The 26,202-nt window shown below is 48.0% G+C and overlaps 1 protein-coding gene across 2 annotated transcripts in view; it reads left to right on the top strand.

Annotated features, from left to right (window-relative positions):
- The window catches only part of TRIM66 (tripartite motif containing 66), a 57,449-nt gene extending 31,534 nt beyond the window's left edge, over positions 1-25,915 (top strand). For both annotated transcript variants that reach the window (XM_043580576.1, XM_043580577.1), the window contains exons 8-20: positions 1,907-2,024; positions 3,457-4,358; positions 5,736-5,897; positions 16,870-17,391; positions 17,557-17,749; positions 19,255-19,315; positions 19,761-19,935; positions 20,241-20,530; positions 21,019-21,145; positions 21,472-21,546; positions 21,903-22,055; positions 22,467-22,685; positions 23,427-25,915. In XM_043580576.1, the coding sequence (XP_043436511.1) occupies positions 1,907-2,024; positions 3,457-4,358; positions 5,736-5,897; positions 16,870-17,391; positions 17,557-17,749; positions 19,255-19,315; positions 19,761-19,935; positions 20,241-20,530; positions 21,019-21,145; positions 21,472-21,546; positions 21,903-22,055; positions 22,467-22,685; positions 23,427-23,486 (3,057 nt within the window). In that variant the 3' untranslated portion in view covers positions 23,487-25,915. The remainder of the gene's footprint in view (positions 1-1,906; positions 2,025-3,456; positions 4,359-5,735; positions 5,898-16,869; positions 17,392-17,556; positions 17,750-19,254; positions 19,316-19,760; positions 19,936-20,240; positions 20,531-21,018; positions 21,146-21,471; positions 21,547-21,902; positions 22,056-22,466; positions 22,686-23,426) is intronic.
- Positions 25,916-26,202: the final 287 nt, after the last annotated feature.

Raw genomic sequence — 26,202 nt, 5'->3', positions numbered from 1 at the left:
TTGGGCTTGTGAGGATGGTGAAGACCAGAAGAAGGAGAAAGAATTTTGAAAGAAGTTGGTGGGGTTTATATTTGTATATGTTGAATCTAAGGTGCCTGCAGGGCATCTCAAAGATGTCCAAAATCTGTTTTGCTTGATGGGTCTGGAAGTCAGAAGAAAAATCAGGGTTGGGGCTAGAGATGTAGGAGTAACTGGGATCTTGGTGGTATCACCTCAGAAGAGTGTGTGAAGGAAGAGGACAAGAAATCTGGAACCCAGGGCAATACTATCATTTTCAGCATAGACAAAGGAAGAAGAAGAGTAAAGGACGGTGAGGAGAAATAGTCATAGATGGCATGAAAAATAGGAGGGTGTAGTGCACATAAATGAACAGTTTCACATTTCAAGTCGTCCACATTATTGTCGCTACCTAGGTGAAAGAGGAGTAGTGAAGAGAAGCCTTGAGATTTGGGAATCAGGAGGTCCCTGGTGATCTTCTGAAAGAAATTCCAGCAAAACAGGAGGGTGAAAAGCTAGACTGAGGGGCCTTAGAGGAGGTGGGGAGGAATTAGAAACAAGTGAAAAGAGGGGAAATAAGGTAGCTTGAGAAGGGGATGGATTTGGAGGATTGATTTTTTTTTTTTTAATGTGGAAGGCATTTGTGCAAGTTTCTTTGGGAGAAGAGGTTGATTATTGATAAAGGAGATGTGTGGTGGAGTGAGCATCTTGAGAAGGCAGGAAGAAATAGGACCTAGAGTGAACCAGTGGACCCTAAATGGAAGGGGCACCCCTCTGAGAAGGAAGAACAGGAAGGTCTCAGTATACTGTAGTTAAGGTTGGAGGTACATATGGTACCAGTTTGGGGAAGTTTGTCTTTTGTGTCTCTTGTCCTTTCTGAAGTAGGAGGTGATAATAGGAGAATTAGGCACTGGGTAAGTATAATTGAGGAGAGAAGTGTGGACTTGAGATAGTCATCGAGGACAGTGGAAGAGGAAGCCAACAAGAAAAGAAGTGATAAGAAAAAGGACTATAGGGTGCCCCCGAGGTTAGTGATCACTGAACTGGCCCCAGATAACATGGCTTTGGGATGTCTGAATCGACGTAAGGCTAATAGACTGTGGTGATGCAGAGGGAGTTAAGCGCTAGTGATACTGTTACTGAAAATGATGGGAAGCTGGAATGGCCCTAGGGACCAATGGCACAGGGCTTGGGGAGTTCGGTAAGGTTGAGGAGCAAGCATTGTCAGAAAGAGTGAGAGCTAGTTAAAGCAGGGGCCAGTTGCTAGAGATGAAGGTCTCTAGAAGATGAAAAGGTCTGGGTAAGGTGGCTGACCTGAAAAGAGGGGTGAAGGTGATTGACACGAAAGAGAGGAAGGAAGAGGCCAAGATGCTGACTGAGGCATTGGTTAACTAGATGATGGCAAGGGTGAGTTGGACACTTGCCAAAATCCTGGATAAATGGAAAAGTTCATGATAGGGGATAGATGGAAGTGATGAGGGAGGAAGAGGGCAGTTGTTAGGATGGGGTGTTACATATGGATGGAAGGACAGCAGTGGGAGCTCAGAGAATGTCTGCCTTTGTAGGCTTTCAAATCAAGGTTATGGAAGAATGAATGCAACTCTTGAGAGGGCTGCCAGGCAGGTGATGTCTGAGGGAGAATTATAGACCATTCAAGGCCTGAAAGATAAAAGTATAGGGGATCAGGAAACCTGGATAAGAGGAAGGGCATGAGCTGGTAGGGGCAGGGAGGGGACAAGGTCAGGGGAAGGGATGTGAAGATACCAAGGTTCAAGGAAATGAGCGTATGGGGGACCTGAGGCTAAAGACCTATGGCTTTGAGCCCTTCACCCTGTCGAAGAGTGAGGGAGAGGGAGTTGTCATTCAGGTGCAAGATGCCCAAAGAAATGACCTTTGGCTCTGTTGTCAGATTGTGTTTCAGATGCAGCGATTGCTGGAGACAAACTGTAACACAGATCCTGGCTCCCCTTGGAGTATCAGATTCACCTGGGAGCCTAACTTCTGGACCAAGCAACTGGCTTCCCTTGGTGAGTCAGGGCCCACCCTGTGGGCTTTTACATAAGTGCTAACAATGAATAGAGAGCATCTTCTTAGCTTACTGGGTAGGTTAGCCTAATCCCAAGAGAAGGCACTCCCTGAGACTGCCAGTGGTCATGGAGTCACTCAGCAGACCATTTTGTGTGTGCGGGAGTGAGGTGGGGTTGAGGAGGGGGACAACTTAAATAGCGATGGCAATGCAGGACTTTTGTAACAGGACCAGTTGAAATCTGAGGTTTCCATTCTGCATGAATGTCCCTGTTACCTTGGTTTCATTGCTAGAGGAAACAAGACAGTGGCTCTGCTCTTCAGACTGCTGTATGGCAGTTCAGGTGAACCTCTGTCTCTGTGGCCATACAAGGGTATTCGTGTGCGTAGGCACAAAATGGGTATCAGCAGCAAGGTGAGGGAAGGAGGGAGGGAGAGGGGTAGTGTCCACACACCTCCTCTGGAGTCAAGATGGAAACAGATAACCCATGGCCCTCCCTGCTGCAGTGATTTTCTGGCATTGAGTCTTTAGGCAGAATGTAGACAACCTGAGGTTGTACCTGTGTTGATGGCCCAATGGTAGGTTTGTTAAGCTAACGGCCAACTGCTGCCTTCATCTGGGTTGTTAACCTCTATGGAAGGTTTTTGAACTTGACAGAGAGAAGCATAATATTTAGATTTATTCTTTGCTTCCCCCTCCACTTTGATTTAATTCAGCAGACCTTTGGCAGGCCCTTGCTGTGGGCCAGCACCCCATGCTGAGTGCTGAGGGATCAGAGATGAATAGAACACACCTCTGGCTCTTAAGTTGTTGGGTCTTCCCTAAGCAAGCCTCATCAAAACAATGAGGCGAGGAAGCCACGAGATTGAGCTAGGCATATATACTGTCTACTAATGCACGAAGCCTTGGGACCTCGGGACAGTGCTCGTGTCTGCTACTGACCTGGTGTTGGAGCTCTCCGACTCTGTCCATCCTACTTGCCCAAAACACAGCCTCCCAGACCTATATTTGGAGACTTATTCATTTGTCCCAGGGTCAATTCTCTCTCCTTTGCTACTCTCCAGCATACTACCTCCCCATCCCCAATGTTGACTTTTTTTTTTTTTTTTTTGGTCTGAGCCTGTGTTAAAAAGGAGTGGGTGCTATTTGAAGGAGTCCATGGTTTCTGTAGCGGGATACAAACAGAGTGAGGACTGAGCATCTGGTAAAAGCTGAGCTAATGTCTCAAATGTCCCTGGCCCCCAAAGGTCCATACTGGTTCCATTGCTGACAGCATTCTAGACCAAATCTTGGAGTTCAGGGGTTGAATTTCCTAATCTCTGCACCTGGTACAGGTCCACTGACTAATGTCCTTTGGTCCCAGGAGCAGGAAGTGGCAAGCAGGGAACAACTGCAGATTCCCTTTGGAAACATTCTCTATTCTGAATTTTCAGGCTGTATAACTACTGAAGGTGGACAGCTGTCCCGGGCAGAGACTCCTGCTTATGGAGGCTTACAGGGACCGCCATCCTTTTATCAAAGCCATCAGTCCCCAGTGGCACAGCAAGAGACTCTCAGCCACCCCTCACATAAGTTCCAGTCTCCAGCACTGTGTTCCTCATCTGTGTGCTGCTCCCACTGCTCCCCAGTCTCGCCCTCCCTCAAAGGTCAGGTCCCCCCACCCGGCATACACTCAGCTCACAGCTTCAGGCAACCCTCTGAGATGGCACCCCAACAACTGGGGTCTCTGCAGTGCCCTGCCCTGCTGCCCAGGGAGAAAGAGCTGGCTTGTAATCCTCAGCCACCAAAACTGATGCAGCCCTGGCTGGAAACGCAGCCCCCCGTGGAGCAGGAGAACTCGTCTCAGCGGCCGGGGCAGCAGCTGACTTCCCAGCCAGTGTGCATCGTGCCCCCGCAGGATGTTCAGCAAGGAGCCCATGCCCAGCCCCCCTTACAGACCCCCTCCATCCAAGTCCAGTTTGGCCACCACCAGAAGCTGAAGCTCAGCCACTTTCAGCAGCAGCCACAGCAGCAGCTGCCACCTCTGCCGCCTCCGCCGCCCCCACCCCAGCAGCCGCCGCCACCTCTACCTCCATCCCAGCACCTGGCTTCTAGTCAGCATGGAAGCCCGCCTGGGCCTGCCTGCTCCCAGAACATGGATATAATGCACCACAAATTTGAGCTGGAGGAGATGCAGAAGGACCTGGAGCTTCTCCTTCAGGCTCAGCAGCCCAGCCTGCAGCTGAATCAGACCAAATCTCCTCAGCACCTTCAGCAAACCATTGTGGGGCAGATTAACTACATTGTGAGGCAGCCAGCACCCATCCAGTCCCAGAGCCAGGAGGATGCCGTGCAGGTGAGCCTCAGGGTGGCTTGGGACACATGTCCTCCCTGTCCTGGGATCGCTCGGCAAACACAGCCTCCCCAGTCACAGGAACACAGATTCTTCATCTTAGGGTGGCCTTGAACTCAGCCCTCACATTTCAAGTCCTCCCTGGGTTCCCCTGCCCATCACAGAAAAGCTCTAGAGAGCATGGTACTTTGCCCCAACATAGATCTGGGCTCAATACTCTCCAGAGTGGCCTGGCTTAGCCCTGCCCTCCTAGATGACGCTAGGGACCTTGTCCATTAATAGAATCTTCTGAGCTGTGCTAGACTCCTGCCATTGCCAGGACAGAAGGGAGGCTGTTTCTTATCTTTATAACCTCCCACTTCCCTGGCTGGGAACTTAGGAATCTCAGGTGAAAGGGGAGAGCTTCAGGAGCGGCGGGAGGGCATGCCTTTGATTCTAGTGGGCGGCAGCTTTCCAACACTACTCAGCTGTGGACTTAAAATTTACTTCAGATATCTTAAGCTGGGTATGTTTTATATATGCTATACGATTTATCCTATCAACAGTGTTAGGTGGGCATTGCCATGTGTATTTTATAGGCGCAGAAGAGGGGGTCAGAGAAGGCAAGCACTTTGCCTAGAGATCATAAAACATTGAGCGACAGACAGAGCCAAGGCTTGGATCCCGGTCTGCTGACTGTAATTCCACAGAAGAGGCCTCGTTCTCTCCCTGGGGGAGTGATGAATGCCGCTCCTGTCTTCTCTCAGTCACGAGCCAACTGAGGAGGTACATTTGTACCTCTGGGATCTTTGCTGCATTCCACATCTTCATCCTTAACTAGTGCTTTTCTTTTTTTCCTGGAGTTTCCTGTTCCAGACCCTTCTCCCCATCCTTTCTCACTTTTTCCCCAGTGGTATGTCCTTTAATTCTGTAATCACGTTTGTATCTTCAAAGCAGCTCTATGGACTTTTACTTATTATAAAATATAAGGCCTCACATTTCTGCTTTAGCACTGACAGCATCAGATCATGCTTCAGATGTCTCCCTCTGAGGCTCAGTTCCTTTGAGGAGATATGAAGCCACCCTCATGATGGCAGAGAAAGGTCTAGGGTTCACTGAGGACCACAGGCAAAATGGAAGTCAGAACCATTAGGATTGCTAAAGTGAATACGGCAGGGTTAGCCCAGAATTCTTGGTTTGGGTTCTATCTTGAGACTATCATATTAGGATGTAGTCTCAGCAAGAGTTTAGATAAGAGTATCTTTCTTTCTGAAAAATTTTCAAGCAGGTCACAATGTATAGTTGATGACAATGGGTAATGCAGGGTGGCCATCAGCCTTTGCTGCTGCCATTGCTACTCTTTGCGGTAAAACCCACTCAAATTCTTATTTTCTTCTTCAGGCTTCAGATGAGCCCCCAGCATCTGAAGGTCCAAAGCTGGCTCTCCCTCTTGACAAGAATACTGCTGCTAACTTGCCCCAGGCGTCTGGGGAAGAAACCCCTCCCAGTGTCCCCCCACTGGACAACACCATCCAGCACTCCTCTCCAAATGTGGTGAGAAAGGTACTAATGGAGCCCGCATTCCCTGACCATGGGGGACCCGCTGCCACCCAAGAGCCTGGGGCCCTGGATGAGGATGACTGGGCTGGGGGGAGGAGTGTCCCTGTTCCATCCCTGGATATTACGCAGCCCTGACTCATGCTGTCTGTCCTAATGAGTCTGCAACAGAGTCCTCCTTCACCCCATTTCCACTCCCACACGCACTTAAAATGACAGCAATTGTCCTTCATTTAGGGTGGAAGTGGTAAAGGGAAAGGGAAATTACACACTTACACAGTGCCTGGAATGGTGCATGGGCTTCACAGTTCTGTGAGGTGGGCACCCCCACTTTCTAGCTGAGGAAACTGAGGTCCAGGGCCCTATAGTTTGTAGACAAGAGGGGTGAGGTTTATTTAAAACCGGGTTTGTCAGAATCCAGAGACTGTTTTTTCTCTGCAGTGAAAATGGGGGAAGTATTTTATGTGTCCCCACAACCCAAAATTGATTGGCTTTAGAATTTGAATCAGTGGAGTTTTTTGGGTGAGTGATTTGTAAGGACATCCTGCAGAGGTAGCTGAGCATCTAGGGGCACTGAGAATTCTGGAAGATAAGCTACCCTTCCTGTCCACCAACTTACCTGCTTGCTAGAAATGTTCATTTACCCCGGCAACAGCCCAGAATGCCACAGCCCATCAGCTGTCTTCCCCTTATCCCTGCCCTTCACCCTCACCCCTGTTATCCTCCTAGCTGGAACCTCATTGATGCGTTGTGCTCCCCACTCAGCCTGCCCTGTGTGCCTTGGCCTGTTTCTACTTGTCCTGTTGCCTTCTTTGGCCTGGTGCCTCCTCTCAGCCCTGCACTTGAAGCTGTGTCAGCTCTTCGGTACCCTCCCAGACTGCATGCTTAGCCCTGCACATCCCCCTGGCTCTGTGGCCCCAGTACACAGTTGTCCTATGTACCTGCCCCTCACTGTGTTTCCCCTAGTGACGCTGCTGCCATATATATCTTAGATTAGTCTATCCCAGTGACACTTGAGAAGAGACTTTAGAAAAGCAAGGGATGACGAAATGAAATGGTAACTTGGAAAACCCTGGTGATGCTTGAAGTCTGGCCCAGGCCTCTGGTATTAGTGGTTGTTTGCCTATGCTGGGCCTGTCCTACCCTATTGAAAATGGTTTGGCCTAGAGGCCATAGAGATGCTATAAATAGACCCTTTGTGGCTCTTAAGGGTTTAACTTTTTACACTTAGGCTGTTTGTCTATCGATCCATCCATTTATTCACTCACTGTTTTATATATATATATACACATATATATATACACACATATATATACATATATATGTGTATATATATGTGTGTGTATATATATATATATATATATACACACACATAAATATACCCATATGTATATATACTTATATATATGCTAGTATATGCTAGATGTTTTGCTAGGTTCCAGGCACATATCAGTGAATAAGATAGTCTCACACTGAAGCTTACAGTCTAGTGGGAGAGACAGTTAAATAAGCAACAACAATAAATATGATAAAGGGCTGTGATAGTCACTGGGGTGTATAGAAGGAGCACATAACACTGGCAGAAGAACTTTTCACAGAGGACTTCCTTTGGGACATGATTTTTAAGCTGAGGTTTGAAGATGTTAGGCTAGTGAAGGGGTGGGGAGAGGGCTAGAATAAATATCCAAAACAAATGGCTAGTAGGAAAGTCCAGAAGTGCGAGAAAGCCTGGGGTGCTTAGGGGGTTTCAGACAACTTGGCTTGGTAGGAACATGAGGTGTACTGTGGATGGGAGTGAAACCAGAGTGCTTGGAAGGCCTTGTAAATTATGATACAGAGTTTAGGATTCAGTCTTGGGGATTGTGAGGAGCGAATGAAGGATTTCTAGCAAGGGATATGGTTTGCATTAAATTTTAGAAAGTTCACTTTAGCTGTAGGAAGGGAGACCAAAATACAGAGAAGTAAGAGAGGCTAAATGGAATCAGTAACAATGGGTATAAGGAGGAAGCATGGACTTCAAGAGATCAGATCACAAGAGCTTTTGGACTTGAAGTCTGATTGGTGATGGAAAGTGAGGGAGAGAAAATCCTTTGGCTTGACACCCAGGTCTGTCTTGCCCACTGGGTTGCCATTCACTGAGATGGGGGCATGGGAAGAAGGGCCTATTTGGGGGGAGGAAAAAATTAAGTTTGAATTGTTGGTGTTCTCCTGTGGAAGCTACATAAGAACATGACCAGAAGGCAGCTAGCTCTAGGTGTATGTAGTTCAGAAGGCAACATGGGGATTGCCAGTGCTCAAGTGTAGTAGAAGCCACACAGAAAATGCCACTGCTTATTTAATGAGTCTTGGTTCTGTCCCCACACACAGTACAAAGGAAAGGAGGTGAACCGTGTGCAAGCATGGAGTCCACGCTGCCTGTGTGGGTAGCCCACAGGGATCTCTGATCAGCAAGGGGATGCTGCCCTACTGTGTGCCTTTGGGTTGGCAGTGGGGTTAGTGAAGGTCCTAGGAACTCTGACTTTTCATCTTGACCTGCCCCTGGCCCTTATTAACCCGGGCTCATGCAGAGGTTTGGAGGAGCAAGTAGCCCAGCCTTTTCCCGATGTTTTATAGGCTTCTTCATGGCTTGGACTCCCCGAGAAAGGAACCTCAATGTTGCCATCCTGGCCCAGAGCAGCCTTTGGGTCTACTTGACTGAGAGAAGTACTGGTTATACACAAAGCTACTGAGATCAGAGAAAGGGCTTTCTTTTGGTGGGAATTCATTGTCTGAAAGCTTGGATTAGGCATGGTGGAGGGTATGAAGATTGAGGACACCAAACAACATTTTGAGCATCTTATCATTAAATGATAATACTTTGTATAGCATTTTTCTATCTCTTCCCGTAGGTTTTTACATGTATTTTTCCATTTTATGTCTTTGTTTATCATAGAAGTGTTATGAGGAAGCCACTTTCATATTCCCCTTTGAAAGATGTGGAAACTGAGACACAGAGAGGTTAAGTGACCCACCTAAGAGTTATACAGCTGAGCATTGGCAAAGTTGGGACCAGAGCATGGGTTCCTGGCTCTGCTCGTGCTCGGGGACTAGGTTAGACTGTCTCTCCCCGTGTACTGCAGTGTGACAAGTACGACTCCATCTGGCCGCCCACTTGCTGGATTTTCCCCCTTACAGTCGTTGGGAGTAGCCTGAGGCCCTGCTGGGGAGAGCTCTTAGGACCCAGCCTCGTTTGGTCTTGGTTATCTCTATCTGGTAAAGGTGTTTTAGCCTCCAACCTGCTCCTGAGCCTGTGATGGCCTGTGAGTGCCAGGGAAGTCGGAAGTCTATGTGAAGGCCACGGACCAGAGGAAGCTGGGGCACCAGGCGTCTCTCTGGGTGTTCCACAGCGACTCCTCCATGCTCTGAGCTGCTCACTGATGTTACATCACCACGAGGAGGACTTCCACTACAGCATAGCAGCTGTGCACAAGTACCTGGGGGTTGGTGCTGACCGAGCTGATGGTGAACGCATTGCTGCTGAAAGTGAGATAGGAACGTTTTTGAATGGGTTTTCTAGTGGCTTGAGCTCGGCAGTCTCGGAAGGAGCTCATCCCACTACCTTCCCTGCATCCAGCAGGGTGTTTTGGAATGAATTTTGACATTTGCCTGGCCCTCACGGTTGCCTAATCTTGGTTTAGCCACTCTGAAGAGAAACCACGGTTACCACACTACAAAGAATACCTTATATCCCAGGTGAAACTGGAAGACATTTTGATGGCTGCATTTTATACTTCTGAATGAGTCAACTGCTGAAGGACACACAGCACGCTTTTCCTCAGACCTCTCCTGAAGTCAAGGCTGTGGGCATCACAGAGAGCCTGTCTGAGCCGTAATTCAGCTGCAAGGAGGACCTCTCTTCCACTCACATGTGGTCCACATCCTCCACGGAAGGCTGAGCAAGACCACCAGGATGCTGCTTATGGCTTCAGAGGAGTCTGAGATGTATTTTTAGTAAATGATGCCCAAGCAGTAGGCATTCCTGTGGTCTACATTAGTAAGAGTGACGCAGAAGAGGAAAGGATAATGACTCACATGAAGAGCATTTATATCATTATCAAAGCACTTTGATGCCTGAGTTTTCAATTTGATTCTTATAACTCAAATGTACATTAACCTGTGGAGGAGGAAATTAAAGTCCAGAGATGGGAAGTGTCTTGCTTTAACTCATACTCTAAATCTTGGCTTACGTAAAGGAAGTACTGGGTGTCCTGCCTTCATAGTCTCCAGATCCATGGCCATGGGCCAGGTCATGGCTTCTCAACTCCAGGAATGATCGTTGCCTCATAGCCTGGTCTCAACAGCAGAATTTGCTCAGAATCTTCCCAGGGCCTCGTGAAGCTTTCTTAGGGCACAGCCTGAGTTCTGGTCAGGAATTGCAGATCTATACAGAGTTCTGCTCTGTCCTGCTCAGAAACCAAGCCAAGTATTCCCCAGGTCTGGCTCCCTGAATTTTGCAACTTCTAGGAAGGCTCTTTCCTCTGTTCTAGCCTGATTTCACTTACAGATCAAATCTAAGATCTTTGTCTAGGTTTCCTGGTTCATGAGAAAACAGGTCCTTGCTCCTGGGCCCTAAATTTCCTTACAGTGGACTGGCCAAAATATCTCTGGGCTAATTCTTCAGAGTCTCCAAGGCTTGGGTTTGAGTGTTTCATTCATTCTGGCTTTTACTTCAGATTTATAGGAATCAGCCTATTCCTTTCCTCTTCCTTCCACCTCTGACTCTAAGATCCTCTTTACCATTTCTGTTTTTCCTGAATCATCAGGACACTGGACACTCTTCAGTTCTTATCTCTTCATCACCCATGAATGTTTTCCCATTTGATTCTGGTCAGTTAGCATGTATTACCATAGTTATATCCAAAGGAATAGTCTTTTTTTTTTTTTTAGATTTATGATTTAAGTTAATTTTTTAAAATTTACATCCAAGTTAGTTAGCATATAGTGCAACAATGATTTAAGGAGTAGATTCCTTAATTCCCCTTACCCTTTTAGCCCATCCCCCCTCCCAAACCCCCTCCAGCAACACTCTGTTTGTTCTCCATGTTTATTAGTCTCTTACACTTTGTCCCCCTCCTTGTTTTTATATTATTTTTGTTTCCCTTCCCTTATGTTCATCTGTTTTGTCTCTTAAAGTCCTCATATGAATGATGTCATATGATATTTGTCTTTCTCTGACTGACTAATTTCACTTAGCGTGATACCCTCCAGTTCCATCCACATAGCTGCAAATGGCAAGATTTCATTCTTTTTGATTGCTGAGTAATACTTCATTGTATATATATACCACATCTTCTTTATCCATTCATCCATCGATGGACATTTGGGCTCTTTCTATACTTTGGCTACTGTTGATAGTGCTGCTATAAACATGGGGGTGGATGTGTCCCTTTGAAACAGCACACCTGTGTCCCTTGGATAAATACCTAGTAGTGCAATTGCTGGGTCGTAGGGTAGTTCTATTTTTAGTTTTTTGAGGAACTTCCATATTGTTTTCCAGAGTGGCTGCACTAGGTTGCATTCCCATCCAAAGGAATAGTCTTAATTTGTATAAGAGCTTTCCATTCAGCTGGGGGACCACTCACTGTCCATAAAAGCTACAACTTTGCTATTAAAAATCAACTTGTGAAACAACTTGCTGGGGAAATGAGTTCCTTCCTCAGGTATCTGATTCAGTTGTTTGAAGATCTACTAATGTTAAACCAGTCTACCCAATCTGAAGCTTTGAAGCACTCAGATATTCCATGATTTAATACAAATCTGTATACCTCAATCCTTATCTCCTCATCTGTTTCTTTCAGCCAGAATGAAGGCCTTTAATGTATTTCCAAGACTTAACTTCCAAGTCATTGCTCCCCTTTCCTCTGTACATTTACAGGGCAATCAGTCTTTGACAATCCTAACTACTGGGGCAAAAACCCAGAAGTGAGCAGGCAAAGCTTCGGAACAGCAACAAGAACAGATGTCACAAAGCCCACACATTATTTCTGCATGAGATCATAAGGCCACACTCAGGTGTCTAGTATAGAGGTCTTGACAGCAAACTTAGTTACATGGTTTCCTTTGGAAATTTTAGTTTTCCTACGTGGTAGCAGTAAGCAGAGTGAAGCAAGGAGTCAGGACTTCTGTAATGTCAGCTAACGACAAAGGAGAAGACAAGAACCATCACCTGGAAAAGTGCCACAGTGTGAGGTCATTTGGTGAAAGGACAAGCTAAGCCCTGCATTGCCTTATAGCATCACTGAACTACAGCCTACTCCAGCAACAGAAGTCCATCCAAGCTTGTTTATGTCCTTAAGGAGTGGTCTCATTAGGCTTCATGAACTCTATTTAATATGACAGGGTGGTGTGTAAAGTGTTTTAGAAGTAGTCCCACTCAAAATAATTTTTTAAAGCCAACTGCATTTTGTTATTGAAAGAGGTATGGTTCAGATATATGGAAAATTAATATCTGTGGAACACCACCCTATTTGTGCTGCTTTATCCCCAGCAATATTATCTTGCTGTAAGAACCTGAAATTTATATTAAACTCAGGGCATGTGCATTAAGTGTCTGTTTATTGACTTCTCTATCATGTTTTACTAGAGCACTAGCTAATGGCACAAAAGCAAGACCAGCCAGCAGGCTTTTAAGGCTGGGCCCAGACTCCTAGTCTTAGGCCTATATAAGCTTGGGAAATCTGTGTAATTGCTCTGTGTCTCAGTTTCCTTTTCTGTTGAATGAAAGAACAGTGCCTTCTCCAAATTTTGATAACATCATGTGACAATCATTGTAATGATATAAATAAGCACATTGAACTCCAGAAAAAGACCCAAGTGGTGAGGATGGGGATGGAGGCGGCAGGTGGACGAAGGATTGCACAGGTGACTAGTAGAAGAGGCTGACAGACAGTTCAGGGAAGTCGTAGGTCAGGCAGGTTGTGGATGCTGGTGGTTCAGACAGATTCTGTAGGTTCCAGGTGAGGTGATTTAGACAGGTCACAGGTCAGGCAGATGGCAAAAAGAGATAAAGAGAGAAAAGAAGAGGAAAGGGACACATATAGGAACATACAGCATGGAGGAAGGAAAGAAAATTAGGAGCAAGTGAGGAGACACTATGTAAGAGAGGTAAGAGGCTCGGAGCAGTCTCCCCTTGTACCACAGAGATGACCTGAGCTGATTTCAGAGTGAATGTTTTTGGCATTTTTGTCTTCTCTTCCTCCCTGATCTAGAAAATAGTTTTTCACTTGCAGACTTCAAAGTACATATTTTGCCTCATGAAATCTGAAGGTTTTACATGTGAAGAAGAAGGAAAGGTGTCATGTAGCTGACAACTTGGAAGGGTCAGTAGTTGCCATTTATAGACCTTACAGTTGGCCATATAATTTTGCCTTCTCTCCTTTGATCTCTGAACAATCCTGGTTGCTAGAGAGGGCAGGCAATGTCATCTCCATTGAGAGATGAGCACCTTCTGTGTGTGAGGCACCAAATGTCAGGAATGGCCATATTCTCAAGCCTAGTGTGCTCTCAAGAAGCCCTGTCCTTCCTCCCATGCCCTGGTTCCTCAGCCTGCTTTCCTGGCCCGGAAATTTGATTCTCCCCTTGCCTCTACTCACTTTGCAGCACTGGCAGCAGGGTAGAAAGGAGGTTCTCAATCCTGTGTTTCTTCCTACACATGAAATAGTTCCTTCCATTTTAATATTTTGCATCTTTTCACCCAGAGAGCCAAATGAAGTATCAAAAATAACTAACACACAGCATACATATGTTCCAGAAATGCAGCTGTATTTGTATAGCCTATAGAAATGGGGTGGTGCTGGCTTCCTTATAACACTTTCTCTGAGATCCTGGAAATTTCTCAGGTTCTTTTTACCACTACTAAGGCTTTCCCCTACTTCCTGATAGCTGTGGTCTCCTTGAGACTGAATGTGAATGTGGACTTGAAAAAGACTAGTCTAGTCTGCAGTCTCTTAGGACATGTTATTGACCTTGTGCTGTGTGCTCGGTGTTTATAGGAGCAGGTTCAGCAGGCCCAACTCAAAATAAACTGATAGAATTTCCACAGTTCTTCTAGGGCTCAGTACTCATGCCCTCCTGTCCTCTATCATTAAGTCATACTTAATGATGCACAATAAATAATCAGGACAGGGGAGTAGATATCTTACAAAGATATCCTACCTTTAATCTGGAGATGTAGAGATATCCTGCCTCTAATCTGGGGAGCGTTGTCTTTGGGGATTTAATGTTGTGCATATCTTGTGACCTACAGCACCTGACCATTATTACTTGGGATTGTCCCAGGTAGATTTTGATGCCCTTAATGCTTGGCACCAAGGATCTCACACAGAGCCATCTATGTCATTGGCAGATGAGATGACAACCAGAGTTGCACTAAATATACACGTCAAATGGGGAAAAGGTGAAAGAAACCAGCTCAAAGGGTTAGACTGTCCTATGTTACAAAAGAGATTCCAACAATCTTTGGGTATTCTTGTAGGTAGATAAGGAAAGATCGAATCTTAGAAAGCTGTGGTAGTATATAACCAGGACAGCAGGGAATGCCAAGGGATGCAGGCCAGGGCATGTTTGAGGCGGCTCTTCCATGCTTAATCTACCCAATTTGCTCTGAGTATTCTCCCCATACTTCGTTCTCCTCAATATTCCTTATCTTGGGACTTAGACTATAGAGCAAATGGAAGCCTTTTTATTGAACACTATTGCACTACCAAGGAACATCTAGAAATAAAAAATTTTCTTTGGAGAAACAAAGGTATTTAGCTTATCTGCTTTTCGAATTGGGAATTAAGAATAGAAAATGTAAGCTTTACTAAAGCAGTTAAATAATAAGGGAAAGGTGTTGGGAGAGAAGAGGAAGAGATGATAAGAAGAAAGGAAAACAGGAGAGGAAGAGGGAGCAGGCGAGGGAAGGACAGAGGCTGAAGTGTAGAGTATGGGAAGGGGAGGGGAGGAAGCACAGGGAAGGACAGAGCTAGATGGGCCACAGTCAAGAGTGTGGCTTCGGGGCCAGAGATCTGGATTCTAAATCTGTGAAAATCCCACATCAAGTATCATTGTTAGTTGGTGGAATATTGAAAGGATCCCCCGAGATCAGGAACAAGACAATTCAGCTACTATCGCTGCTTCTATTTGACCTGGTACGGGAGGTCTTAGCTGGTGGAGTAAGGCCGGAAAACACAGGAGAAGGAAGAAATAAAACTTAACTCTTCACAGATGACATGATTTGTGTTCACAGAAATTCCCCAAGTGACTTCAACAAGGTCTCTGGTACCAGGTCAATATGCAAAAATCGTGTTTCTGCGTGTGAGCACAAGTAAAGAGAAATAGAAATATACAAAATTATGTGTTCAGTAGCATTAAAAACTTCAGATGCCTTTCTGAAACTCATTTTTCTCAAGTGTAAAATTAGGGCCATAAGAAGAATAATAACAATAACAATAATTGCAGCAGCATTAGCCGTAGCTGGGGTTTGTTGAGTACCTACAATATGGCAGATGTTCTAAATCTTTACATGGATTCTTTCTTTTAACCTTCACAACAACCCTTTAATGTTTGTTATGAGGATTAAGCGAGGAAATGTATGTAAGACACTTAGCAAATTTCCTTACATATAATAAATGCTCAATAAATTTTAGCTATATGAAGACAACCATTATTTTAGAGAGATGCATACACACAGTTTTTAATAGAACTAAGCTGCTATTTGTTTGGTTTAAGATTTGTAGAATAAAAAATCACACATTATGTTGTTTTTTAAAATTGTAAATAGCTCATTAATTCATTTATTCAGCCAGGGACTGCTCCTGAGTCTAGAAATACACTGGGTAAGCAAAATAAGTAAAATCCGTGCCCTAATAGAGTTTACAATTCATGGAGGAAACGGAGATTAATCAAATGGTCTTACAGCTACGAGAATACAGTATAAAAAGGAGTTATGAGAACACAAAAGAGGGAACCAGGCCTGGGCCACAGAATGAAAAGAGGCTTTGCTCTAAAAAAAATCACAGGTGAGCTGAGTTCAGAAGGGTAAGTGGGACAGGGGCAGGGATAGGACAATGTTCCCTGGAGCAGAAGCAGTCTCTTTGAAAGGGATGAAGATTCTAGGTGGAGGGAAGGCTTGGCTTGTTTCAGGAACTGAAAAATGTGTGAGTGGCTGGAGCTCAGAGAATGGGAGGGTTCAGGGATGAACTGTGGCTGCAGAGCAGGACAGGGGATAAGCCATTGATTTCACAGTTGTCCTGAGTGGTGGAATGCACTGTAGGGCTTTATGCAAAGGAAAAGAATGGCTTTATGCAAAGGAATTAGTTCCCCAGCACTAACTGGGGCTCCCTGAGCCTTGGCATTATCTCAGAGAAGGCCTGAGGCAGATCAGAGTTTGAGCCTTCTGAACTTCCTTCCACTTTTATGTAACAGAAACTAGTCTATAGGACCCCCAGAAGGGACAAGAAGGCACTAGTGATTTAGTCAGAAGGGAATGTGAAGCTGGAGGGCAGTCCTACAGTCTGACCCTTTGACTAGGTACTGGATAGGGGTTGAGGGGCGTGGACTAATGGTGGCTGTGTGTGTGTGTGTGTGTGTGTGTGTGTGCACGCACGTGCACATGCACACATGCGCATACCACCCTCAGGTCAGGTGGTAGGCTATCTCTCACTCTTCCACACTGTCTTGTCTCTTTCTCTCTCCCTCCCTCTCTCTCTCTCACACACACACATTCACACACATATGCACGCCAGTGTCCTCAGCCTGTGCCTGCCTCTCTACCAGCCTCCTCGGTGCAGGGGAATGGGAATGGGGACTTCATGTGCTGTGTGAGTTCCTTGCTACTACTAGTCTCTGAGGCCAGGGTGAAATCTGAGCGTGGGAGTTCTTGAGGGCTGTACCTCTCTCCTCCTTCCCCCCCATTCCCTGCTAAGAGCCTGACTCTGCCTTGTCTTTACTCCTGCAGCACTCCACTTCGGTGAGCATCATGGGCTTTTCCAACACACTGGAGATGGAGCTGTCATCTACCAGGCTGGCAAGGACCCTAGAGCCACAGATCCAGAGCGTGAGCAGCCTACCTGCCGCCCCTTCCCACATGGTACCAAGCCTGCTGAGCAGCACCCCCACAACTGTGTCCAGCCTGATGAGCAGTCAAAACCAGGCTATGCCCAGCCTGACAGTGGGTCATCTGCCAACCATACCCAGCCTTGTGCGCGGCACACCCAAGTCCATGCCCAGCCTGATGAGTGATTCCTCCCAGGCCATCACAAGCCTAGCAAGTGATCAGTCACAGGTCAGGCCCAACCTGATGTCTGGTCCCACCCAGGCTATGCCAAGTCTGGCGACTTGTCCTCTGCAGAGCATGCCTCCAGCTTCTGACGTGCAACCAGAAACTGGATCCAGCTGCAGTCCTGGCTCTGGGCGAGCTGTAGGGAGCCTGTGCCCTGGAGATGGGGCTGACCCCTCTCTCGGGAATGCCCTGTGTAAGGTAAGTCCTGGGTAAATACCATTCCACACCCTCTACTCATCACTGGGCAAAAGGGTGGCCGCTGCAGATAAGAGCTTATCCTGGCCTTAGCTTAATAGCTTTATGACCAGTAACAATAAAAATGTCTCATTTCTTTGATTCTTGTTGGCCTTTCGCTTTTGAAAGATGGAAAGTGAGGATTCTACCCGCTTCACTGACTCTCTGAGACAAGACTCCACAACCCCTGGTCTGGATGCTTCCAAGGACTTGGCTATCCCTTCAGAACTAGAGGAGCCAATTAACCTCTCTGTGAAGAAACCCCCACTGGTCCCAGTGATCAACACGTCCATGGCTCTGCAACAGTACCGGAACCCAAAAGGTGAGGCTCAAGTCAGTAGCCTGTTATTTGTGCTGGCCACAAACATGAGCTCAGCACTCCCAGGTGACAGAGAGGTCAGGAGACAGGCTCTAGGTGTGAGGGAGCAGTGTTTCTCTCTCTCTCTGCTCAGTTCACTTCTTCCCTCTAGAACTGACTTATTGGTACCTGTTCTGTTTTCCTCACTGTGGCCGGGGCTGATCCAGGCATGGCCAAGACTTAGCTCCACGTAACATTCCCATGGAGGTCTGGGTTAGAGGTGGGGGAAGCAGGAAGAACTCATCCCAGAAGGAAGAACTCTTCCCGGGAAGAACTCATCCCAAAACTCATCCCAGAAGGGCTAGCCTTGACAAAATATTTTAGGGAACAGAGCATGTGTGACTTTGGAGTCAGGTAGATCTATCATAGAAAACCAGCTCTGTCTTTTTATGTTTGATCCTGTGTGAGACCCCTAACCTTTCTGAGGTGATTTCTTTCTCTGTAAATGGGGCTAGTGTAACTACTTTGTAGACTACTGGGCCAAATAACTACAGTGAGATCATTTGATGACTTTCTCTGTAGTAACAAGAACTTGCCTTGCACCCAGCAGTCATCTGGATTTATGGTGTGCCTCATAGTAAAGAGAATTTGGACTGGTGGAGATTGGCTCTGATTCTCTTCTCAGCTACCTACACCCCTTCTCAAATGGGACTTGCCTTCTTCTGTGGTAGGCGAGGGCTAGCTGGAAAATTTGTAAGCAACTGCCGAGTGAAAATTTGGGACTTTTTCTGTTTAGTGTATGATGTGTGTTTAGTCTGTAATGATCTGTCTATTTCCCATATGTCTAATAAATGAAAATGAAATAATTTTCCCCTTGTTTCTTTGCACTGACTGAAAGACTAACTGAACACTGATTGGTTCTTATTAACTGTGTAATAATGGAAACCTGAATTTTAAATAATCAAATTTTTGGACTGTGCTTGCCCAAGGAAAGTGCCTAGGATAGTGCCTGGTGCTGAGTGGGTGCTCACTAAATGCTAGTATCCTCCTCTCTCCCCACACTGCCCCCTGCCCAGCTACACAGGCTCTACTGCTCTACCCAGGGTAGGGCTACGGGAGCCTCTTGCCTATGTGGTATGAGCTAGATTCTCAGGCAGTACTAGAATATCAGAATTTGGCTGAAAATGCAGAGGCTGGACAGAATGACCCCTGAGAGCACATAACCCCAGTATATGGGAAACAAGGGATTTCTGAGCTCATTTGGAAGGTGAGAAGCTGGCCCCTCACCCGACCCAACACTCACCCATAGACAGCCTCTGAGTGTTGTTTCTCTTTTTAAAAGAAGGTGGCCTTCTTCTCTCAGGAAGGAGAGCCGTGTTAGGATTGCCACCATTATGAATGATTACACTGTGGGTAACAGTTGTATGATAGGTGTGTGGCCAAAGGTATGAATAGCACATGAGTGGAAGGTATGGGTATTGGGCATGTTGTTATAAATGTATGTCACAGGTATTTGTCTTTTGCATTAGAGTATGAGAATTTTAAACAAGGAGCCCTGGAATTGGATGCAAAAGGGAACCAGAGTATCAGGTAACAGGCTCTTGGCCCAACCTCCCTCTCCCACCCCTCAACTTCATGTCCTGGGAGGTTGGCACAGAAAGTCAGCACACTTGATGACTTCACTAGAAGCAGAAGTTTGCCTGCAACTGTCTTCTTCAACTCCCAGACCCTTGAGTAGGATCTGTGTGGTTGGGAGTCTGGAATGCCTGTGGGAGTCTGGGATGCCTGTGGGAAGCTATCCTGGCTCCTGCACCAGAGGGCATGTGCTCTGTGTGAAGTCCTCCCTCTTTAGGAATCCCCTCTTCTTTGAGCAAACAGCTCGCCGGGGGTGGGAGGGAGAAACATGGGCCTGCATGGGGTGGGACTGAGGAGATCTTGAGCAGCAGTTCAGTTGTCGGATCATGGTTGAGCTGACTTAGAGGCTGGGGTCAGAGGAGGCTCCCCCTAAGACCCAGGGGTGTCTCTCTTGCCACAGGCCCTTCAACAGCGAGCCTAAGATTCCCTATGTGCGACTGGAGCGGCTCAAGATCTGTGCTGCCTCCTCGGGAGAGATGCCTGTGTTCAAGTTGAAGCCCCAGAAGAATGAGCAGGATGGGAGCTTCCTGCTGATCATTGAGTGTGGCACTGAGTCCTCCAGCATGTCTATTAAGGTACCACTCTGTTCTGTCTTGTCCTTGAGCTTGGCCCACCTTAGGAGCCTCTCTTCTTTCTCCACTTCATTCAGAATTCTGGCTCTGGCCTTGTCCAGAGTCTGAGTGGGGCTGCAGCCTGACCAGACTTGTCCTCAGCTGCCAGGGGCTTGTGAGATGCATATCAGGAGGCTCAGCATTCTTGGGGTTCAGCTGGCCTGGGGGCCTGGAATAAATTGGTGCCCAGGGCTTGTCAGTCCCTCCTCTCCCTCCCTCCACAACTTGTTGGTGCTGTGCTGACTGCTCAGACTCACTTCTTCTCCAAGGTCAGCCAGAACAACATGCCTGATGCCATCCAGGCCCCAAGTCTGGGGGGAAGAAAGGTCACTGTCACTTCTCTGGCGGGGCAGCAGCCACCAGAGGGGGAGGGTGCATCTCCTGAAGAACAAAGACTCATTCCTCGGACCCCTGGAGCCAAGAAGGGGCCCCCAGTACCAATAGAGAATGAGGACTTCTGCGCTGTGTGCCTCAATGGGGGAGAGTTGCTGTGCTGCGATCGCTGCCCCAAAGTGTTCCACCTTTCCTGCCACTTGCCGGCTCTGCTCAGCTTCCCCGGGTGAGTTGTGCCAATCTAGGGCCATTGGCTGCCTAGCAGGGTGATCTTCCAGGGATGACTATTCCAGGCCAGGCCCACAGAGCTCCTTCAAATGGGCTTCCTCCCCTCTCTGGGCCTGCATGAATTGCAGGTATGTGAGTCAGTGGCCCTACTGCCTTGTGCCTTCTATGCATGGATAGGAAGGTGTTTGAAATTTGAGTGGCTGTTTTTCTTCCTCTGTTCCCAGTTTCTTCCTACACACACAGGTTTGTCCCCATACTCCTCTCTCAGCCCCTTGCTAAATCCAATTTTTTTCTGGAGTCACTCCATCCCAAGTTAGTGAATTTCTTTAAAGCTTGTGGTTAGGAAGCCATTCCCTACAGGGCAGGCCTAGGGACTGAGTCTCCCATACCATTCTCTCTCTCTGCCCCCATCTTGGAGCAGAGGGAGAGGGGAGGTGGCTCTGGGCCACCTGCTGATGCCTAATTTGGCCTCATCTGCCTCTGCAGGGGAGACTGGGTATGTACCTTGTGCCGCAGCCTGACCCAGCCCGAGATGGAGTACGACTGTGAGAATGCCCGCTATAATCAGCCTGGAATGCGGGCCACTCCTGGCCTGAGCATCTATGACCAGAAGGTAGGGAGGTGTTTCTGAAAACAAGGTTCCCTGCCTGGGGCAGCCTCCCTGTGCCAGGGGCTGAGGCCTTTCTGAGGGGGATGGGAAGTCTCTCCAGGTATCTCTCTGTTGGGCTATGCCTGACAGCTTGGCCCATGGGGGTTTTTGCTATGGATTCCCTTCTGCCAGCTGTCTTCCTCTAGTCTAGCAGGCTGTGCTGTGCCTTAATGTGTTGGCCCATGCCCTGTGGGACAGAGCTGACCCCGCTGGAGTTATCAGGGTCACTGTCTTCCGTTCTTGAGATGGGGCCAGGCCGAAGTAACGTGCTGCCATTCTGGTTTCTGCAGAAGTGTGAAAAGCTGGTACTGTCCTTGTGCTGCCATAGCCTCAGCCTGCCCTTCCATGAACCTGTCAGCCCGCTGGTAAGGAAGGCTTCCTGTTTCTGCCGGCTCCAAGGGCCCTGGGCCTGGGTGTGAGTCCAAGTGCTACCCTGGGGCGGGCTCAGGGCATGGCCACTGGAAGTCTGATTAATCCTTGCATGGGCTAGCGGTCTCAGTGTGGCCACCGCAGCCCCCCAGCCCAGCTGCTGTTACACCACACCTGACTTGACAGTGAAACATTCCTCCTTCTCCCTTTTTGTCTCCTTTCTTCTCTTTTCTTCTTGCTGCTGTTCTCTTGTGTCCTTTCACATCTGTTTCAACTCATTCTCCATCTCTCCCTCTTTCTTCTCTGTACCTCTACTTCTCTCTTCCTGCTTCCCCTTCTTTGCTCCCCCAAGGCTCGGCATTACTACCAGATTATCAAGAGGCCCATGGACCTGTCAATCATTCGGAGGAAGCTGCAAAAGAAGGACCCAGCTCACTACACCACCCCAGAGGAGGTGGTGTCAGACGTCCGCCTCATGTTCTGGAACTGTGCGAAGTTCAATTATGTATGTCTTGCCTGTTTTCCCCCTCCTCTATTTCCCAGTGACCCCAAGACTCATGCCTGGATGGGGGATATCAGGTTTGGTCCTGAGCTGCCATAAGGACATGGGAACCTTTTAGGGTCTCCTGTAGTGAGTGTTTAAAAGCTCTCTCCCACACTTGGGCCTCAGTGTGGACTCAGAAGGAAGAAGGGGGGAATGCTAGTGGTTGGCCCTCTGTGGGTAACTGTCAGGGTCACTTCTGCTTGAAGAGATGGTACCAAACTGGTTATCTTGAGTCTTCAGGAGAAAATGTCACATTCTAGACCTCCAGGAAACCTAGCCAGGCTTTGTGCTCTTTGTATAGCTCTTGAGGGACCTGGAAGAGATGGGGTGGTGGATACGGGCCAGACCATCACTGCTCTCCTTCCCCTTCAGCCCGACTCAGAGGTTGCAGAGGCCGGCCGCTGCCTGGAAGTGTTCTTTGAGGGCTGGTTGAAGGAGATCTACCCGGAGAAACGGTTTGCCCAGCCAAGGCAGGAGGACTCAGACTCCGAGGAGGTGTCAAGTGAGAGTGGGTATTCCACTCCGCAGGGTTTCCCATGGCCCCCCTACGTGCAGGAGGGCATCCAACCCAAGAGGCGGCGGCGACATATGGTAAAGAGTTGCTGCCAGCTGGCAGGCAGGTTGTGGGGCCGGTGGGTGGGCAGTCAGGGGGCACCCAAGCAGCGTGTACAGAGCAGCCTAAAGCAAAGCTGCTGGAGGCACAGAGAGTGCTCAAAAGGAACCCTTGCTCCCAAGCCTGTAGTCTAACAGGAAGTCAGGGCAGTGCAGGGCTCATCAAGTCTCATTACCACTGAGGCTTGAAACTCAGAGAGGTGGATGCGTCTGCCCAGGGTCACCCAGCAAATTAACAGCAGGGTGGGAGGCCAGGTCTCCCGATTCACAGCTCAATGCTGATTCTTCTCCACTGTGGTCCCCGGAAGAGGAGAAACATCTGGTCTCAGGACCTGGTCTCAAATTCCGTTTGGGAGAAAGGAAGGGATATTTTCAGCTCCTTGGTGTAGAGAAGGAGGGAGAGGTGTTGCTTACAGTAGAGAGAGCGCTTCTGACCTGTGTCTGGTCCCACATATGCACACATGGGACACAGTTCAGTGCTGTTTCATTCCACTGAAATGTCTTGCCTGCCTGCCTGCTGTGTGCAGCCATCGCCAGTTGTTTACATCACTTGGCCCACCATGTTTAGTGGCTGCAGTGAGTTTTGCTGTTGCATTCCTGGGGCAGAGGAAAACACTTTGGCTCTGGGGAGTCCCAGTCTGGACATTTTGCCTTTGCACGTTAATAAGCACTACCTTTGGTTATTTTGATTCCACACACACATATTTTTTTTTCTTTCAGGAGAATGAAAGAGCAAAAAGAATGTCGTTCCGCCTGGCCAGCAGCATCTCCCAGGTGTGAGAGCTGGCGGTACAGCGAGCACTCTGGCAGCTGGCGCCCCATCCTGTTGACCACTCCTCCCCACCTTTCAGCTCATTCTCTTCAGATCGTGGATGTGAGACAAGTCTTGTCGAGCTGTGTAGTGCTCTTTGCCGTTTGCATCTTACAACATTCATTTGGGAGCCATAGTGCATCCACTACAGAGAAGATTTCAGTAATAAACAGCAAAGAGGGAGGTGTTCCCTATTACCAGAAAAATCAGATGTGTGGGGTCCACTTGACAAGACCAAGTCTGGTCAGGCTTGGGAGGACTTAACTTCCTTGGTGACTGCTCTCTGCTAAGGAGAGCAGACTTTTCTCACCTTTCAGTGTGCAAGGCTCAGGAGCAATGTATCTATCTGAAGTCCTCCTGGGTCCGGAAGAGGGTAAAAGAAGGGAGAGAGGTTCTGACATATGGCAGGCCTGTGATCCCTGGCCCAGCACAGCCAAAGACTGTCACTGTTTGCCTTTGCTTGGCCTGCCAGGACAGGAAGCTGCCCTGGGCAGGGTGATGGAGGCTTCCAGAGGCCATAGGTCTCAATTGGTGCCTATTCGGGTTCTAACGGTTTTCAGGGTATTTGTTTCTCATGCTCCCTGTCCCGATGTTGACTTAGGTGGCCGCTATGAAAGTGCTCTAGGTGGTATGTATGGCATTCTTGACGGGGCCAGGTGGCTGTGCAGGGACCACCGACAGCTTCAGGCTCAGACGTGCAGGCTTAAGGAGATGTCAACTTCAGAGCCTGTCCTCTGTGCCACTTACTTTGGGTTAATAACTCTTCTTTAGTGTCAGAACCTGCCTTCCTAGAAGTGATTGTCAGTGGCCATCCCTTCATTGTCTCCACTCAGAGATCTGGAGCCCGAGTTCTGGTTGGGTAAACCTGAGAGTTGGGTTGGGCAAGGGTAGTGACCCAGAACTGGCTCGCTGTGCTAGGCTTCTCCTCTGTCGTAGAGATCCTAGTTCTCAGCCTTTCCACATTCGCAGAGCCAAAGATCAGAAGTGAGTTCTCGGACTCACTCATCCCCAGGCTGTCTGCAGCCCCCAAAAAAGTCAGGACTCTACTGGCAGCCCTTTTCTGTTGGAGGTTGGAGAAGGCCAAAGGGACTGCCAGGAGCGTGGTGTAATCATTCATGGGGGAAGTTCTGTCTAGGGTAGAGAAGAGGAAACTGACAGGTGAGAAGCTAGTGTCCTTCAGTGACTTTGAAGCAACTTCAGGACATCACTTCTCCGAGAATGCAGAAGGAAATGTTCTAGAAGCCATGGGAACAGGAATTCTAGACTCTATCTCGGATGGAGATGGATCTTCATGGTCCGTGTGGGGTGTTTGGGGAAGACTGCATAGGCAGATGCTGGGGGTCAAGCTACTTCCTCAGCCAGGACTTGGTTGAGAAGGACCCTATTGCTGATGGTGTTGGGGGAGCTGCAGACCTGGCGCTTCAGTGGCCTGGCGCAGAGACATCACTTTGTTGTGGCTTGGCTTTATTTTTGCTAAAAGATGAAATTTAAGGAAGCTGTTGTTTGTAGGGCCTTTGTTAAGGGGAACATTCTGCTCAGAGAAAGCTCTGCTTTCCTTGTCAGTCGGTGGTGCTGCTCATTTCCTTTGCCACCCAGGCTGAGAGGCCATCCTCCACCGGCCATTCTTTCACCAGCACCTGCCAGGCTCTCCTGCGCAGACAGGCTTCCATAATCCCGTTTCCCAGTTTGGGGTAACTAAGTCTTTCGTGCTTCACTAGCCAGGCAATCTTTAGACCTAGCCCTCTGTTCTTTGGGGCTCACATGACTCTCTGGCTTGGGCTCTGGCCACTTTCCTTTCAATGTTTGAATCGTTTTCTCTGTTTAGTTGACTTGGCGAGGTTCCCTCTGTAATTACCTCATGAATTCATGCTCTAGGTCATCTTTCCTGTGTTGTGGCCCCCATTTCCACCTTCCCTGAGTGAGAATCATGGTGCTTTGTGTCAGATAGCCAGGTGAGGGCTGTGACAGTCTCAAACCTGACTGAGATCCTTCCAAAGGACCACCGGAGACTACAAATATAAAGCAGAAATGCGGGGCTAAATGCTTAGCTCCCCTTTTATTCGTGAAGCTCCTAGCTGGGTATAGCCTGCTGGGCCAGGGGATCGTAGTAACGTAGTCGAGAGTCACGTATTCCTTTCCCACCGCAGAGACCCTGCATGCTGAGAGGCCCACTTTCAGCACCTGAGCAGATGTAGGGTATCCTCCCTGCAAGGGTGCAAGGCCATGGCCCGCCACACCACCCCTGCACTGCTTACCCCACACCACTGCCCTCCCCCAGGCTTTTCCTGTGTACTTAGCACCAATGTTTTGTGTCATGGTTTTTGTTTTGTTTTGTTTTGCATGCAGAAAACAGAACATGACTTTTTATAAATTAAAAAAAAAAAAAGCTGCTAGCTGAGTGACTGACTTCAGTGGCTCTTCCTTAACATCTGAGCTGTTCCTGCTTTTGACTCACTCCCACAATGGCCCCTTTTGAAGTCAGGCAAGTCCTTTGGCCCTTGACAAAGTCATGAAATGGAAATACAGCAAGTTCCGGGGCCTCACAGTATAGAATGCAGTCCTAGAGGAGAAGTTGGGCTCCTTGGACGTGGGAGAAACAGGAGAGCCAAGCGGCTTCAGTGGAGGCAAAGGGGGGGTTTCAGTGCAAACACTGCTGCAGGATGAATTGCAGAGTCCTCTTCCAGA

The sequence above is a fragment of the Prionailurus bengalensis genome, chromosome D1, assembly GCF_016509475.1.
Source record: "Prionailurus bengalensis isolate Pbe53 chromosome D1, Fcat_Pben_1.1_paternal_pri, whole genome shotgun sequence".
Taxonomy (NCBI): Eukaryota; Metazoa; Chordata; class Mammalia; order Carnivora; family Felidae; genus Prionailurus; species Prionailurus bengalensis.
This window is presented reverse-complemented; position numbering and strand designations above follow the sequence as displayed.